This window comes from Cherax quadricarinatus, chromosome 37, assembly GCF_038502225.1.
Source record: "Cherax quadricarinatus isolate ZL_2023a chromosome 37, ASM3850222v1, whole genome shotgun sequence".
In the NCBI taxonomy this organism is placed as follows: Eukaryota; Metazoa; Arthropoda; class Malacostraca; order Decapoda; family Parastacidae; genus Cherax; species Cherax quadricarinatus.
Window position 1 is genome coordinate 17,233,435 of NC_091328.1, and position 18,195 is coordinate 17,251,629.

The 18,195-nt window shown below is 37.9% G+C and overlaps 1 protein-coding gene across 7 annotated transcripts in view; it reads left to right on the forward strand.

The window, feature by feature from the left end:
- LOC128701274 (uncharacterized) overlaps window positions 1-18,195 on the forward strand; it is a 109,109-nt gene that overhangs the window by 65,468 nt on the left and 25,446 nt on the right. For 5 of the 7 annotated variants that reach the window (XM_053794954.2, XM_053794963.2, XM_053794940.2 and 2 more), the window contains exon 5: window positions 1,592-1,707. In XM_053794954.2, coding sequence (XP_053650929.2) covers window positions 1,592-1,707 — 116 coding nt within the window. The remainder of the gene's footprint in view (window positions 1-1,591; window positions 1,708-18,195) is intronic. The other 2 variants (XM_053794932.2, XM_070091919.1) reach the window with 1 other exon arrangement.

The window sequence follows — 18,195 nt, forward strand, 5'->3', positions numbered from 1 at the left end:
AGGAAGGGCACTGCAATGGATCAGAGAATACCTGACAGGGAGACAACAACGAGTCATGGAACGTGATGAGGTATCACAATGGGCGCCTGTGACGAGCGGGGTCCCACAGGGGTCAATCCTAGGACCAGTGCTATTTTTGGTATATGAGAATGACATGATGGAAGGGATAGACTCAGAAGTGTCCATGTTCGCAGATGATGTGAAGTTAATGAGGAAAATTAAATCAGATGAGGATCAGGCAGGACTACAAAGAAGCCTGGACAGGCTGAGCACGTGGTCCAGCAACTACCTTCTCGAATTCAACCCCGCCAAATGCAAAGTCATGAAGATTGGGGAAAGACAAAGAAGACCGCAGACAGAGTATAGGCTAGATGGTCAAAGACTGCAAACCTCACTCAAGGAGAAAGATTGTCTCCGGAAGCATACATCAACCAGATAACTGCTGCAGCAAATGGGCGCCTGGCAAACCTGAGAATAGCGTTCCGTCACCTTTGTAAGGAATCGTTCGAGACACTGTACACTGTGTACGTCAGGCCCATACTGGAGTATGCAGCACCAGTTTGGAACCCACACCTGGTCAAACACGTCAAGGAATTAGAGAAAGTGCAAAGGTTTGCAACAAGGTTAGTTTCGGAGCTCAGGGGAATGTCCTACGAAAGAAGGTTGAGGGAAATCGGCCTGAGGACGCTGGAGGACAGGAGGGTCAGGGGAGACATGATAACGACATACAAAATACTGCGTGGAATAGAGAAGGTGGACAGACAGGATGCTCTAAAGAGGGGACACAGAAACAAGGGGTCACAACTGGAAGCTGAAGACTCAGACGAGTCAAAGGGATGTTAGGAAGTACTTCAGTCAGATAGTTGTCAAGTGATGTAGTGGAGGCATGAACCATACATAGCTTTAGGACAAGGTATGATAAAGCTCAGGGAGCAGAGAGAGAGAGGGGACCTAGCAGCGATCAGTGAAGAGGCGGGGCCAGGAGTTGAGTATCAACCCCTGCAACCACAATTAGGTGAATACACACACACATTTCAGAATTGGGTGTGGAAATCAACTGGTTTCTCTTTTTTTTTTTTAATAAAATGTGCCAAATTTTCATTAAGTTTGTTCCTCAGAAGAATGGTAGTAGTTCCTTTTTATTAAGAAGAGTTAAGAGGTCAAAGATTTGAATGTAAATCTTGCCATACCTGATGAATAGATTCCTTGATGCTTAGGTACCTTCTGGCTTCCAGGAGCAAACTATGGACGAAGACATTATCATATATAGAAAAAACAAGAGAAAACTTTTTTTATTGCATATTTCAATATTTCAGAGAGGTTTGACACATTTTCTGACATGTTAAAAAATTTAGCTACAATATGCATATAAATAAGAGAATTTATGTCATATTAGGTGAAATGGCTGGGATATTTCCTCAGTCCTCTAAATTTCAGGAGTATGACCCAAACAGTTTCAGTGGTTTTTTCTTGAATAAAATCAAATAATTATGTTCATTTTAATTGAGTTAATAAAGAAAATGAAGGCATATTAAAAATAAATTTGTTATATAATTGCTAAAATAAAAAAAAATAAAAACTTTTTTTTCAGTGTTCACTCCACTTCATGTTATCACACAGCACAGACATCTACCCGCATGGTGGCCTTGACTATGTGTGGGATAACAGCAGGAGGAGGAGGAGGAGGTCTGACACTCTTTTTCCGCAGTGAGTGTATATGTGGGAGTTTAGCTAATGTGTCGTCTGTTGTTGACAGGTAGTCTATACTAATTTTCTATTTTTTTATTGTGTTTTAAAACTGTATATTGGATGAGAATAGAACGTATATAAAAGTTCAGATGTCTACAGGAACGGATTGTTTTTTTCCTCTTGGAGTATTGAACGTTGTAACCTGCCGAGTACAACTCCTTGAGCTTCCGTCGGTGCTGCTGTATCATTATGTCAGCCTTCAGAGGTTGAGCAAGATCATTTATGCGTTCCCATGATTCAGCACTTACCCTTATAGCGCTCAGTTCCCTTCAAGAGGTGGGGGGGGGAAGGAAGCATTGATGCTGGTGAAAGGCTCTTAATCCAAGGTATTAGAGCTATCCTCACCTTCCTCGGATCAGACATTAGTGCAGTATAATAATAATAAACATAAAAAAACTTTCTATTACACCTCACAGTGAGATCTGGTCTGACCATGTTTTAGCTCTTCAGTGTAATAACCCCAAGACATTTACTAAGGGTGGACTAGTAAGAGTGACTACTACCACTAGCACCACAATTAAGGGTCTCACCACCAAGAAAACCAAATATCTTGTTTATATTTAAGTTATTATGTAAGCGATACCACCTTGCATGAGCTGCGACATAGTCTACTAGGAAGAAATGTTTCGAGATTTAGACACGCATCACTGACCATAAATGTGTCTGCTATATTGATAATCGCAATAATGCATGCGTGATATATAGGAAAAGTGACGGTCGTCTAATTAATCAGAGTGAGGCTAGACTCAACTCCGTTACGGGACCAAATTTACACAGACATTCGTGCCTTAAATCATCATTTTCAGTTGGCAATACAGTTGTGTAGAACACCAGGAGTTTTAGTCCTCCAAAATTTTGGCTCAACGCGCTTGTCGAAACATGGGTAATATTGTACTCCACACAGGTTTTCTTACTTTTAGTAATCTATAACTCATTGCTCCCGGCATTTTAGTCGGCTTTTACAACACGCATGGCTTACGGAAAAAAAAATTCTTATTCCACTTCCCCATGGAAATGAAAGAACAAGAACTATTAAGAAAAATCAAAGGAAATTCGGATGAGTGTGCATACATAAATGCGTACATGAATATGTAGTGTGATTTAATTGTAAGTAAAAGTAGCAAGGTATAAATGTTATGTTGTGTGTTTATGAGATAAAACACAAACCAGCGTGTAAAACAATTCCAGATTTCCGTCTTACATTCATTTGGCAGGACAGTAGTACTTCCCTGGGTGGTTACTGTCTACCAACCTACTACTACTGAACTTGAGTCCTTGAGGTGGAAAGTACAGTGGCTGCACTCAAAAGGAGGAGTTGGGGATATTTGCTGTTTAGAGTGATATCTATACTCTCGTATCTTCGCGTCTCTAGCAAGACAGTGATGGTGTAAGTGTTTCTTTTCGGGTCACCCTGCCTCGGTGGGAGACGGCCAGCGTGTGTTATATATATTTTTTTCCAACAAGTCGGCCGTCTCCCACCGAGGCAGGGTGACCCAAAAAGAAAGAAAATCCCCAAAAAAGAAAATACTTTCATCATTATTCAACACTCTCACCTCACTCACACATAATCACTGTTTTTGCAGAGGTGCTCAGAACACAACAGTTTAGAAGCATATACGTGTAAAGATACACAACATATCCCTCCAAACTGCTAATATCCCAAAACCCCTCCAGATATATATATATATATATATATATATATATATATATATATATATATATATATATATATATATATATATATATATATATGTCGTGCCGAATAGGCAGAACTTGCCATCTTGGCTTAAATAGCAACGCTCATCTTGCCATATAGGACAAGTGAAAATTTGTGTATGCAGTAATTTCGCCAAAATCATTCTGAACCTAACGAAAAAAATATATTTGATTGTGTTTCTTTAGTACTAAATTATTGTAATCGTATTTAAGAACATAAGGAAGGAGGAACACTGCAGGAGGCCTGTTGGCCCATACTAGGCAGGTCCTTTACAATTCATCCCACTAACAAAACATTTGCCCAACCCAATTTTCAATGCCACCCAAGAAATAAGCTCTGATGTGAAAGTCCCACTCAAATCCAACCCCTCCCACTTATGTACTTATCCAACCTAAATTTGAAACTACCCAAAGTCCCAGCCTCAGTAACCCAACTAGGTAGACTGTTCCACTCATCAACTACCCTATTTCCAAACCAGTACTTTCCTATGTCCTTTCTAAATCTAAACTTATCTAATTTAAATCCATTACTGCGGGTTCTCTCTTGGAGAGACATCCTCAAGACCTTATTAATATCCCCTTTATTAATACCTATCTTCCACTTATACACTTCGATCAGGTCTCCCCTCATTCTTCGTCTAACAAGTGAATGTAACTTAAGAGTCTTCAATCTTTCTTCATAAGGAAGATTTCTAATGCTATGTATTAATTTAGTCATCCTACGCTGAATGTTTTCTAACGAATTTATGTCCATTCTGTAATATGGAGACCAGAACTGAGCTGCATAATCTAGGTGAGGCCTTACTAATGATGTATAAAGCTGCAGTATGACCTCTGGACTTCTGTTGCTTACACTTAGTGATATAAATCCCAGTAATCTATTTGCCTTATTACATACGCTTAGGCATTGCTGTCTTGGTTTAAGGTTGCTGCTCACCATAACCCCCAAGTCCTTTTCGCAATCTGTATGGCTAAGTTCTACATCATTTAACTTATAAGTACTAGGGTTATGGGCACTCCCAAGCTTCAGAACCTTGCATTTATCTACATTGAACTGCATCTGCCACTTTTCTGACCAAGAATAGAGTTTGTTTAAATCCTCCTGAAGTTCCATAACATCTACGTTTGAATCAATTATCCTACCTATCTTTGTGTCATCGGCGAATTTGCTCATATCACTAGTAATTCCCTCATCAAGATCATTGATATATATTATAAACAACAACGGGCCCAAGACTGATCCCTGTGGAACGCCACTTGTTACAGATCCCCACTCGGATTTAACCCCATTTATGGACACTCTGCTTCCTGTCAGTGAGCCATGACTCGATCCACGAGAGCACTTTTCCCCCAATGCCATGAGCTGCCACTTTCTTTAACAGTCTATGGTGCGGAACTCTATCAAAAGCCTTACTAAAATCTAAGTAAATAATATCAAATTCTTTATCGTGGTCAACAGCCTCAAAAGCTTTACTGAAGAAAGTTAATAAATTAGTTAGACAAGACCGGCCTCTTGTGAATCCATGCTGAGTATCATTAATCAAGCTATGCTTATCGAGATGGCTTCTTATAATCTCAGCTATAATTGACTCTAGTAATTTGCCTACAATTGAGGTCAGGCTTATTGGGCGGTAATTTGACGGTAACGACTTGTCCCCTGTTTTAAAAATAGGAAATACATTAGCCATCTTCCACATATCAGACACTACACCTGTTTGAAGAGATAAATTAAAAATATTAGTTAATGGTTCACAGAGTTCCATTTTTCATTCCTTAAGAACCCTTGAAAAAACCTCATCAGGACCCGGCGACTTATTTTGCTTCAGTCTGTCTATCTGCTTCACAACCATTTCACTAGTGACTGTGATGTTATATAATTTATCTTCTTCTAGCCCACTATAAAAATTAATTACTGGAATATTGTTAGTGTCTTCCTGTGTAAAAACTGAGAGAAAATAATTATTAAAAATCGAGCACATTTCATTCTCTTTGTCAGTAAGGTGCCCATAGTTATTTTTAAGGGGACCTATCTTATCTCTAACTTTTGTTCTATAGACCTGGAAAAAACTTTTTGGGTTAGTTTTAGAATCCCTAGCAACTTTAATTTCATAGTCCCTTTTAGCTTTTCTTATCCCCATTTTAATGTCCCTCTTAATGTCAATATACTGATTCATAAGATGACCCTCACCTCTTTTGATACGCCTATAAATTCCTTTCTTATGCCCTAGTAGATATTTGAGCCTATTATTCATCCATTTTGGGTCATTTCTATTTGATCTAATTTCTTTATATGGGATAAACGTTCTTTGAGCAGCATGTATAGTGTTCAGAAAACTGTCATATTGATAGCTCACTTCGTTACCCCAGTCAACAGATGATAAGTGTTCTCTAAGCCCATCGTAATCTGCTAAGCGAAAATCTGGGACTGTTACTGAGTTATCGCTACTATCGTACTTCCATTCAATGCTAAATGTAATTGATTTGTGGTCGCTAGCACCCAGTTCCTCTGAAATTTCTAAATTATTAACAAGGGATTCATTGTTTGCCATAACTAAGTCAAGCAGGTTATTTCCCCTTGTAGGTTCTGTCACAAACTGCTTCAAAAAACAATCCTGAACTACTTCTAAGAAGTCGTATGATTCTAAATTCCCAGTCAAGAAATTCAAATCAATATGACTAAAGTTAAAGTCTCCTAGAATTACTACATTATCGTGCCTTGTGGCCTTAACAATTTCCTCCCATAGTAGTCTCCCTTGGTCCCTATCTAAGTTTGGGGGACGGTATATCACTCCTAAAATCAGTTTTTCATGCCCCTCTGAAAATTCTATCCAAACAGACTCTATGTGTTACTTCAGACTTAATACCCGTTTTTATGCAACAGTTCAAGCGATCTCGGACATACAATGCCACCCCACCCCCCTTCCCGATACTTCTATCTACTTGGAACAATTTAAAATCCTGAATATGACATTCCGCAGGCATGTCCCGACTTTTTGAATTAAACCACGTCTCAGTTAAGGCAAATACATCAATGTTACCTGCACTAGCAACTAATCTCAACTCGTCCATCTTATTCCTAGCACTACGGCAATTAGCATAATAGACATTGAAAGACTCTCCTTTCTCTTTACCCTTCCTGCTCATTTCTGTTTTTCTACTAAACCTATTACTGTCCTTATCACCCAGTGTCACTGGCTTTTCAATATCTACCTCGTTCTGCTTATTACTAGTTCCCCTAGAACTCGTAATATTACTACACTGGGACTTCACTGTTTTCCTGCTAAAACCCATACCACTAACTATTCCTAGTTTAAAGTCCTAACTGCTCCCTCCACTGCAGTTGCCAGTGCTACCACCCCAGACCTAGATAAGTGAACCCCATCCCTGGCATACATGTCATTTCTGCCATAGAAGAGGTCCCAGTTGTCAATGAATGTTACCGCATTTTCCTTACAGTATTTGTCCAGCCAGCAATTGACACCAGTTGCCCTGGACAACCATTCATTTCCAACTCCTCTCCTTGGCAAAATACCACATATGAAAGGGTTCCCACCCTTACTCCTATTTCTATTGCTGACCTATACCTGCTAATCAGGTCTTCACTCCTACGTCTGCCAACATCGTTGCCTCCAGCACTGAGACAGATAATAGGATTGCTCCCATTACCTCTCATGATGTCATCCAGACTGCTAACAATATCCTCCATCCCAGCCCCAGGAAAGCAAACTCTCTGTGTCCTACTCCTGTCCTTCAAGCAGAACGCCCTATCCATATACCTAACTTGGCTATCCCCAACAACAACAATATTCTTACCTTCCTTGGTGTCGTTCGTCGTGATGCTCCCAGTAGTCGACTCACATTCGTCGGGTAGTACTGAGAATGTATTAGATGTTTCCACAACAGTTTCCACGGCAGTCTCTTTCTTCTTCATCGTTTCTACCTTTCCATTCGTCTTCTTGATCGTCAACTTCGTTCCCTGCTGTCCAGCCACTGACCAGTTTCCCTTCTTGACCTGAGGACTCAAAACAGGAGGACTACTACGAATCTTCTTGTTTTCCTCGGTCAGTCGCCGAATCTTCATCTTCGCCATCCTCAATTCTTCCTTAAGCTGTTGGTAAAGTTGCTCGATGGAGGGCATCTTGCTTCAATTCGTAGAGAGCGCGCAAACAGGTCTTCACAGAGCTAAGTACACGTCAACACTGCGCAAAAGCCAACTCAATCAGGAGCTACTGCGCAAAAGCCAACCCAATCAGGAGCTACTGCGCAGCACGTCCGCACGGCCCAATAGTGATGCGAACACTAACGATATATTTAAAAGATATTTAGTTGGGTTAGGCTAAAATAAATTGCTCTTTTTATAATAAGGTTAGGTAAGTTTTCTAAGATTCTTTTTATGCAAAGTTAAAAATTTTTACATTAACATTAATGAAAAAAATATATCTTTAAAGTTCTTGCTAATTGACCAGTTTTACATATTCGGCACGACATATATATATATATATATATATATATATATATATATATATATATATATATATATATATATATATATATATATATATATATATATGTCGTGCCGAATATGTAAAACTGGTCAATTAGCAAGAACTCATTTAAAATTAAGTCCTTTCTAAAATTTTCTGTTATATGTTTTAAGATATATTTTTTTCATTAATGTTAATGTAAAAAAATTAAATTTTGCTACAAAAGAATCTTAGAAAACTTACCTAACCTTATTATAACAAGAACAATTTATTTTAGCCTAACCCAACTAAATATATTTTAGATTTGTTTACAATAATTTAATACTAAACAAACACAGTGAAATCTATTTTTTTTGTTAGGTTCAGAATGATTTTGGCGAAATTATTGCATACACAAATTTTCACTTGTCCTATATGGCAAGATGAGCGTTGCTATTTAAGCCAAGATCGCAAGTTCTGCCTATTCGGCACGACATATATATATATGTCGTGCCGAATATGTAAAACTGGTCAATTAGCAAGAACTCATTTAAAATTAAGTCCTTTCTGAAATTTTCTCTTATACGTTTAAAGATACATTTTTTTCATTAATGTTAATGTAAAAAATTTTAATTTTGCACCAGAAGAATCTTAGAAAACTTACCTAACCTTATTATAACAAGAACAATTTATTTTAGCCTAACCCAACTATATATATTTTAGATTTGTTTACAATAATTTAATGCTAAACAAACACAGTGAAATATATTTTTTTTCGTTAGGTTCAGAATGATTTTGGCGAAATTATTGCATACACAAATTTTCACTTGTCCTATATGGCAAGATTAGCGTTGCTATTTAAGCCAAGATGGCAAGTTCTGCCTATTCGGCACGACATATATATATATATATATATATATATATATATATATATATATATATATATATATATATATATATATATATATATATGTATATATTATATATATATATATATATATATATAATATATATATATATATATATATATATATATATATATATATATATATATATATATATATATATATATATATATATATATATATATATATATATATATACTGTATAATTAGTTAACCATTGTGGAATCGTGTAAATCGATTTGTTTGTACAGAAACTGTTTCTATATAATTGGTATATTGCTTAGAAATTTTGGCGACCATGTTTATCGCGTGCAAAAATAACTAAGCGACGCACACGTTTTTTAATTAAGAGTTATAAAAAGAATAGCCATAAGGTTTATACTTCGACTATATATATTTGGTTAAACCTCATATATATATATATATATATATATATATATATATATATATATATATATATATATATATATATATATATATATATATATATATATATATATATATATATATACATATATATATATATACATACATATATATATATATATATATATATATATATATATATATATATATATATATATATATATATATATATATATATATATATATATATATATATATATATATATATACGTATATATACGTATATATATATATATATATATATATATATATATATATATATATATATATATATATATATATATATATAAAGAACATAAGAACGAAGGAACACTGCAGAAGGCCTACTGGCCCATGCGAGGCAGGTCCAAGTCTCCTACCGGCTTAAGCCAATGCACCCAACCTAGTCAGGTCAGGTCACATTGACTGAAGGGAGGAACACGGCAACCGACCTGGTAGCACAAGCTATCAGGTCTAACTCACACCCACCCACATCCACTCATGTATTTATCCAACCTATTTTTAAAGCTACACAACGTTCTGGCCTCTATAACGGTACTTGGGAGTTTGTTCCACTCATCCACAACTCTATTACCAAACCAGTACTTTCCTATATCCTTCCTGAATCTGAATTTTTCCAACTTAAAACCATTGCTGCGAGTCCTGTCTAGGCTAGATATTTTCAGCACACTATTTACATCCCCTTTATTTATTCCTGTCTTCCATTTATACACCTCAATCATATCCCCCCTAATTCTACGTCTTTCTAGAGAGTGCAGATTCAGGGCCCTTAGTCTATCCTCATAGGGAAGGTTTCTGATACATGGGATCAACTTTGTCATCCTCCTTTGTACATTTTCCAGAGAATTTATATCCATTCTGTAATAAGGTGACCAAAACTGTGCAGCATAATCTAAATGAGGCCTAACCAAGGATGTATAGAGTTGAAGAACAACCTGAGGACTCCTATTATTTATGCTTCTTGATATGAAGCCAAGGATTCTATTAGCTTTATTGCGAACACTTATGCACTGTTGTCTTGGTTTCAGATTACTGCTAACCAGAACTCCTAAATCTTTTTCGCAATCCGTAATATTAAGATCTACATTATTTAGTTTATATGTGGCATGGTTATTGTCCTGTCCAACATTTAGAACTTTGCATTTGTCTATATTAAACTGCATCTGCCACTTCTCCGACCACTGCATCAGTCTATTCAAATCTTCCTGGAGTGCTCGAATGTCCTCGTCAGAATGAATTCGACGGCCTATTTTGGTGTCATCGGCAAACTTGCCGATGTCGCTCTTTATGCCCTCATCTATGTCGTTTATGTAGATTGTGAACAGCAGGGGGCCCAACACTGACCCCTGTGGAACACCGCTCGTGACACTTCCCCACTCTGATTTCTCCCCATTTATGCAAACTCTCTGCTGCCTATTTGTCAACCATGCCTCTATCCAGGAAAAAATTTCTCCTCCTATTCCATGTGCTTTAATTTTCCTCAATAGTCTCTGATGTGGGACCCTGTCAAAAGCCTTACTGAAGTCCATATACACAATATCATATTCATTACCATGATCTACCTCCTCAAATACCTTAGTGAAAAAAGTTAATAAATTCGTAAGGCAGGAACGCCCCTTTGTAAAACCATGCTGAGATTCGTTGATTAATTTATGCTTTTCAAGGTGGCTACGAACTGCCTCGGCAATTATTGATTCCATAAATTTTCCCACTATGGAGGTTAGGCTTATTGGTCTATAGTTCGAAGCTAAGGACCTGTCACCTGTTTTGAAAATAGGTATCACATTTGCCATTTTCCACTTATCTGGCACCATGCCAGTTTGTAGTGATATGTTGAAAAGATTAGCCAAAGGTGTGCTAAGCTCCTCTTTACATTCCTTTAGAACCCTTGCATACAGTTCATCAGGGCCTGGGGATTTGTTAGGTTTTAATTTATCTATTTGCCTAAGGACCATGTCACTTGTGACCCTAATAGTACACAGTTTATTATCGTCCTGTCCTACATAATTTATCATTACTGGAATATCGCTGGTATCCTCCTGTGTAAAAACTGAGAGGAAGTATGTGTTAAAAATTCTACACATTTCCTTATCACTGTCAGTGAGCTGACCCGAGGAACTTTTGAGTGGGCCTATCTTGTCCCTGATCTTACTTCTGTATACCTGAAAGAATCCTTTTGGGTTAGTCTTCGATTCTCTTGCAACTTTAACCTCATAATCTCTTTTTGCTTTTCTAATTCCCTTTTTCATTTCTCTCTTTAACTGAATATATCGATTTCTCAATTGCCCCTCTCCTCTTTTGATTTGCCTATATATGCCTCTCTTTTGACCAATCAGATATTTTAATCTATTGTTCATCCATTTAGGATCATTTTTGTTTGATCTGATTTCCCTATTTGGAACATAATTTGACTGAGCAGCTAGAACTATGCCCTGGAAAGCATCATATCGGCAACCATCACCACCTACCTGACCCTTAGTCAGGTCATTCCAGTTCAGCCCACCTAAGTAATTTTTCAGTCCTATGAAATCAGCCAAGCGAAAGTCAGGGACGGAGACTTGATTGCCATTATTAGGGGAATTCCATGATATATTAAAACTGAGTGATTTGTGATCACTTTCCCCAAGCTCATCATTAACCTCAAGATTATTAATTAGTGTTTCCCTACTGGCAAGAACCAAGTCAAGGAGGTTATTTCCCCTAGTTGGCTCTGTCACAAACTGTTTTAAAAAACAATCCTGGATCGTATCAAGAAAGTCACCTGACTCTAAATTTCCTGTCAAATTGCTCCAGTCAATCTGTCTATAGTTGAAATCTCCCATTAGCACAACATTTTCGTATGTAGATGCCTTACGAATTTCGTCCCATAGAAGTTTACTGCACTCCCTATCAAGATTTGGGGCCCTGTAAATCACACCCAAAATTAGTTTTTCTCGGCCCTCGAGAAGCTGTAACCAAACAGATTCAGTGGCTGACGCTTCTAATTTAATATCTTGTCTAACACAACAATTTAAATTGTCTCTGACATACATCGCTACTCCACCACCTTTCCTGTTGACCCTGTCAGTGTGGAATAATTTATAGCCTTGTATGTGACATTCAGAGGGCATCTCTCTATCTTTCAGATTGAGCCAGGTCTCTGTTATAGCAATAATATCTATGTCTCCTGCACTTGCAATTAATCTTAGCTCATCTATCTTATTTCTTACACTCCTGCTATTAGTATAGTAAACCTTAAGGGAGCTAGTCCCTTGCTGCCCTCTGCTGTCCCCCTTTGTTTGCTGACCTGATCTATTGTCTTTATTTATAACTTCATGCTGAATGCCTTTTATACATTTACTGTTTCCAACCCAAGTGTTGCAACCTGCTTGTTTCCCACACACACCCATACCTCTATCTTCCATCAGTTTAAAATCATAGGCATTTCACCAATGGCCTTCTCAATCGAGTCTGCAAGTGCTACCACCCCAGCCATAGAGAGATGTACCCCATCCCTTGCATACATATCATGTTTGCCATAAAAGTTGTTCCAGTTGTCAATGAATGGGATTGCAAGTTCCTTGCAGTATCTGTCTAGCCAGCAATTTACACCAATTGCCCTAGACAACCATTCATTTCCTACTCCCCTTCTAGGCAAGATGCTACATATGATTGGGATCCCTCCCTTAGACTTAATGAAATCTATAGCTGACCTGTACTTATCTAGCAGCTCTTCTCTCCTACCCTTCCCAATATCATTTCCACCAGCACTGAGACAGATAATGGGCTTGCTCCCATTACCTGACATGATATTATCCAGCCTGTTGACAATGTCCCCAACACCAGCTCCAGGGAAGCACACTCTATCTCTCATCTTCTTATTCCTATTACAAAAAGCACGGTCAATGTATCTTACCTGAGAGTCACCAACCACAAGAATGCGCTTACCTCCATTAGCAGGGGCAGTAGTACCCTTACCTTCACTGGCCACTGAAGTACATTCATCCTGAAGAACAGAGAAGCGATTTCCTACCTTCAGATCTTCACTCTTAACTTTCCTTACTCTGATGCGCCTTCCATTACTGTGAACTACTCGCCACTTGTAGCAGGTGTTGGGCTGCACCTCACTGCTGGTAGCCGTTGCTGCCTCCCCAACTACAGCCTCCTCACAGCGAGAGACAGACTGCACCTCGCTGCTAGAAGCCTCATTCCCCACAACTCCAGCCACCTCACACTCTCTCCCAGACCCATTGAGGTGGACCTTCAGCCTCCTAATCTCCTCCTGGAGAAGCAAGACCTCCTCCTTCAACTCTCCAACCTCAATTTTTAAAACACTGCAGAAGCAAGCCATGCTTTGTAACCGTCCACATATATATATATACATATACATATATATATATACATATATATATATATATATATATATATATATATATATATATCTACAAAACCTACAAGAGTTACAGAGACTAGTGTTTCCCTACTTGACCACATCTGGACCAACACCATATCCCCTTTAAAATCAGGCATAATTACAGATAATACCACAGACCACTACCCTACTTTCCTCATAACAACTCTTGGTAAACTACCCCAAGACACTACTAAAGTCACCTTCAGAAATTCTGGGAACAAAAAAGATATCGCGAAATAGCGAAATAAAATTAGCAAAATCAGATGAACCCCAACTCCCACCAACAGAAACAGCAAACAGACTCAATGATTTCTTCTCCACTATAGGACAAAACCTTGCCAATAAAATCCCAAGCTCAGATACCCCACCAAATGACTACCTCACCGGCAACTACCCGAACACACTGTTCCTAGCTCCGACTAACCCATACGAAGTCTCCCTTATTATCAACGCACTAAAAAACAAGGCAGGAGATTTAAATACCTTACCACCCTTTATATACAAAAAAGTGTCACAAGTGCTATCACCAATCATTGCAACACTCTTTAACAAATCCATTGAATCCTCCACCTTCCCTACAGTACTCAAAATAGCAAGGGTCACCCCGATCCACAAAGGAGGAGACCAAACAGAGTTGAATAACTATAGGCCAATATCCAACTTACACCCTCTCTCAAAAATCTTCGAAAAATTAATTCATAAACGAATCTACTCCTACCTTATCTCCCAAAACATACTCAACCCCTGCCAATTTGGATTCAGGCCTAATAAAAATACTAATGATGCTATTATACACATGCTAGAACATATATACACATGCTAGAACATATATACACATGCTAGAACATATATACACTGCAATAGAGAAAAAAGAAGTCCCACTGGGGATCTTCATTGACTTACGTAAAGCTTTTGATACAGTTGACCATGACTTGCTCCACGTAAAATTGTCACACTATGGTATAAGAGGGCACTCCCTCAACTACCTCAAGTCATACCTCAGCAACAGAAGCCAATATGTGTACGCAAATGGGGCAAACTCTTCTGCGCAACCAATTACAGTTGGTGTCCCACAGGGAAGTGTCCTTGGCCCTCTTCTCTTTCTCCTATACATAAATGACCTTCTAAATGCTTCGCAATTACTCAAACCCACACTATTTGCAGATGACACTACATACGTCTTCTCCCACCCGAGCCCAGTCACGCTAGCCAATACTGTAAATACCGAATTACAGAAAATATCTACCTGGATGAGGACTAACAAACTTACACTAAACATTGACAAAACCTACTTCATTCAGTTTGGTAACAGAGCTACAGATGCCCCTCTTAACATAATGATAAACGGATCACCTATCACAAAGCTAACAGAGGGAAAATTCTTAGGAATCCACCTTGATAATAGACTCAAATTTCATACACATATACAACAAATTTCTAAGAAAATTTCCAAGACTGTAGGCATACTATCGAAGATATGGTACTATGTTCCACAGTCAGCCCTCCTGGCCCTATATCACTCTCTTATTTACCCCTATCTCACCTATGGAATTTGTGCATGGGGCTCAACAACAATTAACCATCTCAGACCACTAATTACCCAACAAAAGGCTGCAGTTAGAATGATAACAAATTCTCACTACAGGCAGCACACTCCACCAATATTCAATACACTAAACCTACTCACCATACAAAACATCCATACTTATTACTGCACCTATTACATACATAGAACACTTAACTCGGATATTAACCCTCCCCTCAAACATCTCCTTACCAACCTCAACAGAACACATGACCATAACACAAGGCACAGATCACTCTTTGATGTTCTTCGTGTCCATCTCACACTATGCAAAAACTCAATGCACATAAAAGGCCCTAAAATCTGGAATTCATTACCTGTAAATATAAAAGAAACACTACCTGTTTATAAATTCAAGTCTCTTCTCAAAGATCACTTACTCACCCAAAACCAAATAAATACTGAATAACTGAACCTTATAAATTGTATATCTTAAATGTTTCTCACAATTATATCACATAAATGTTAAACCTAAAACCCAATCTAACTTTATTATTTTTTAAATACACTACCTAACAGAATACTCCATACGACTGAATGTACAACAATGCATGCAACCATATGATCTGTCTTTGTAATACTCATTTGTGCTTTATAGTTATCTGTTTACAATAATGTATTATCACTGATTTCATCATTGCTTAGTTAATTTTAAGCCAGCCCGTAATGCTATGCATAGTATAAGTGGCTTTGGCATGCTGCTCTTATCTGTATTTTTTTGTACCTCTGTATGTATGCTCAAATTCTAAATAAAAAAAAATAAATAAATAATATATATATATATATATATATATATATATATATATATATATATATATATATATATATATATATTTCAACAAGTCGGCCGTCTCCCACCGAGGCAGGGTGACCCAAAAAAGAAAGAAAATCCCCAAAAAGAAAATACTTTCATCATCATTCAACACTTTCACCTCACTCACACATAATCACTGTTTTTTCAGAGGTGCTCAGAACACAACAGTTTAGAAGCATATACGTATAAAGATACACAACATATCCCTCCAAACTGTTAATATCCCGAACCCCTCCTTTAGAGTGCAGGCATTGTACTTCCCATTTCCAGGACTCAAGTCCGGCTATATAAAAATAACCGGTTTCCCTGAATCCCTTCACTAAATATTACCCTGCTCACACTCCAACAGATCGTCAGGTCCCAAATACCATTCGTCTCCATTCACTCTTATCGAACACGCTCATGCACGCCTGCTGGAAGTCCAAGCCCCTCGCCCACAAAACCTCCCTTACCCCTTCCTTCCAACCTTTTCGAGGACGACCCCTACCCCGCCTTCCTTCTCCTACAGATTTAAATGCTCTCCATGTCATTCTACTTTGATCCATTCTCTTTAAATGACCAAACCACCTCAACAACCCCTCTTCAGCCCTCTAATGCTTTTATTAACTCCACACCTTCTACTAATTTCCACACTCCGAATCTTCTGCATAATATTTACACCACACATTGCCCTTAAACAGGACATCTCCATTTCCTCCAACCGTCTCCTCGCTGCTGCATTCACAACCCAAGCTTCACACCCATATAAGAGTGTTGGTACTACTATACTTTCATACATTCCCTTCTTTGCGTCCATAGATAACGTTTTTTGACTCCACATATACCTCAACGCACCAATCAACTTTTTTCCCTCATCATTTCTATGATTAACCTCATCCTTCATAAATCCATCCGCCGACACGTCAACTCCCAAATATCTGAAAACATTCACTTCTTCCATACTCCTCCCCAATTTGATATCCAATTTTTCTTTATCTAAATCATTTGATACCCTCATCACCTTACTCTTTTCTATGTCCACTTTCAACTTTCTACCTTTACACACACTCCCAAACTCATCCACTAACCTTTGCAATTTTTCTTTAGAATCTCCCATAAGCACAATATCATCAGCAAAAAGTAACTGTGTCAATTCCCATTTTGTATTTGATTCCCCATAATTTAATCCCACCCCTCTACCGAACACCCTAGCATTTACTTCTTTTACAACCCCATCTATAAATATATTAAACAACCATGGTGACATTACACATCCCTGTCTAAGGCCTACTTTTACCGGGAAGTAGTCTCCCTCTCTTCTACACACCCTAACCTGAGCCTCACTATCCTTATAAAAACTCTTTACAGCATTTAGTAACTTACCACCTATTCCATATACTTGCAACTTCTGCCACATTGCTCCCCTATCCACTCTATCATATGCCTTTACTAAATCCATAAATGCAATAAAAACTTCCCTACCTTTATCTAAATACTGTTCACATATATGCTTCAATGTAAATACTTGATCTACATATCCCCTACCCACTCTGTAACCTCCTTGCTCATCCGCAATCCTACATTCTGTCTTACCTCTAATTCTTTCAATTATGACCCTACCGTACACTTTTCCTGGTATACTCAGTAAACTTATTCCTCTATAATTTTTACAATCTCTTTTGTCCCCCTTCCCTTTATATAAATGGACTATACATGTTCTCTGCCAATCCCTAGGTACCTTCCCCTCTTTCATACATTTATTAAACAAAAGTACCAACCACTCCAACACTATATCCCCCCCCTGCTTTTAACATTTCTGTCATGATCCCATCAGTTCCAGCTGCTATACCCCCTTTCATTCTACGTAATGCCTCACGTACCTCCCCCACACTTACATTCTGCTCTTCTTCACTCCTAAAAGATGGTATACCTCCCTGGCCAGTGCATGAAATTACCGCCTCCCTTTCTTCCTCAACATTTAAAAGTTCCTCAAAATATTCTCGCCATCTACCTAATACCTCCCTCTCCCCATCTACTAACTCCTCTACTCTGTTTTTAACTGACAAATCCATACGTTCCCTAGGCTTTCTTAACTTATTTAACTCATTCCAAAATTTTTTCTTATTTTCATTAAAATTTCTTGACAGTGCCTCTCCCACTCTATC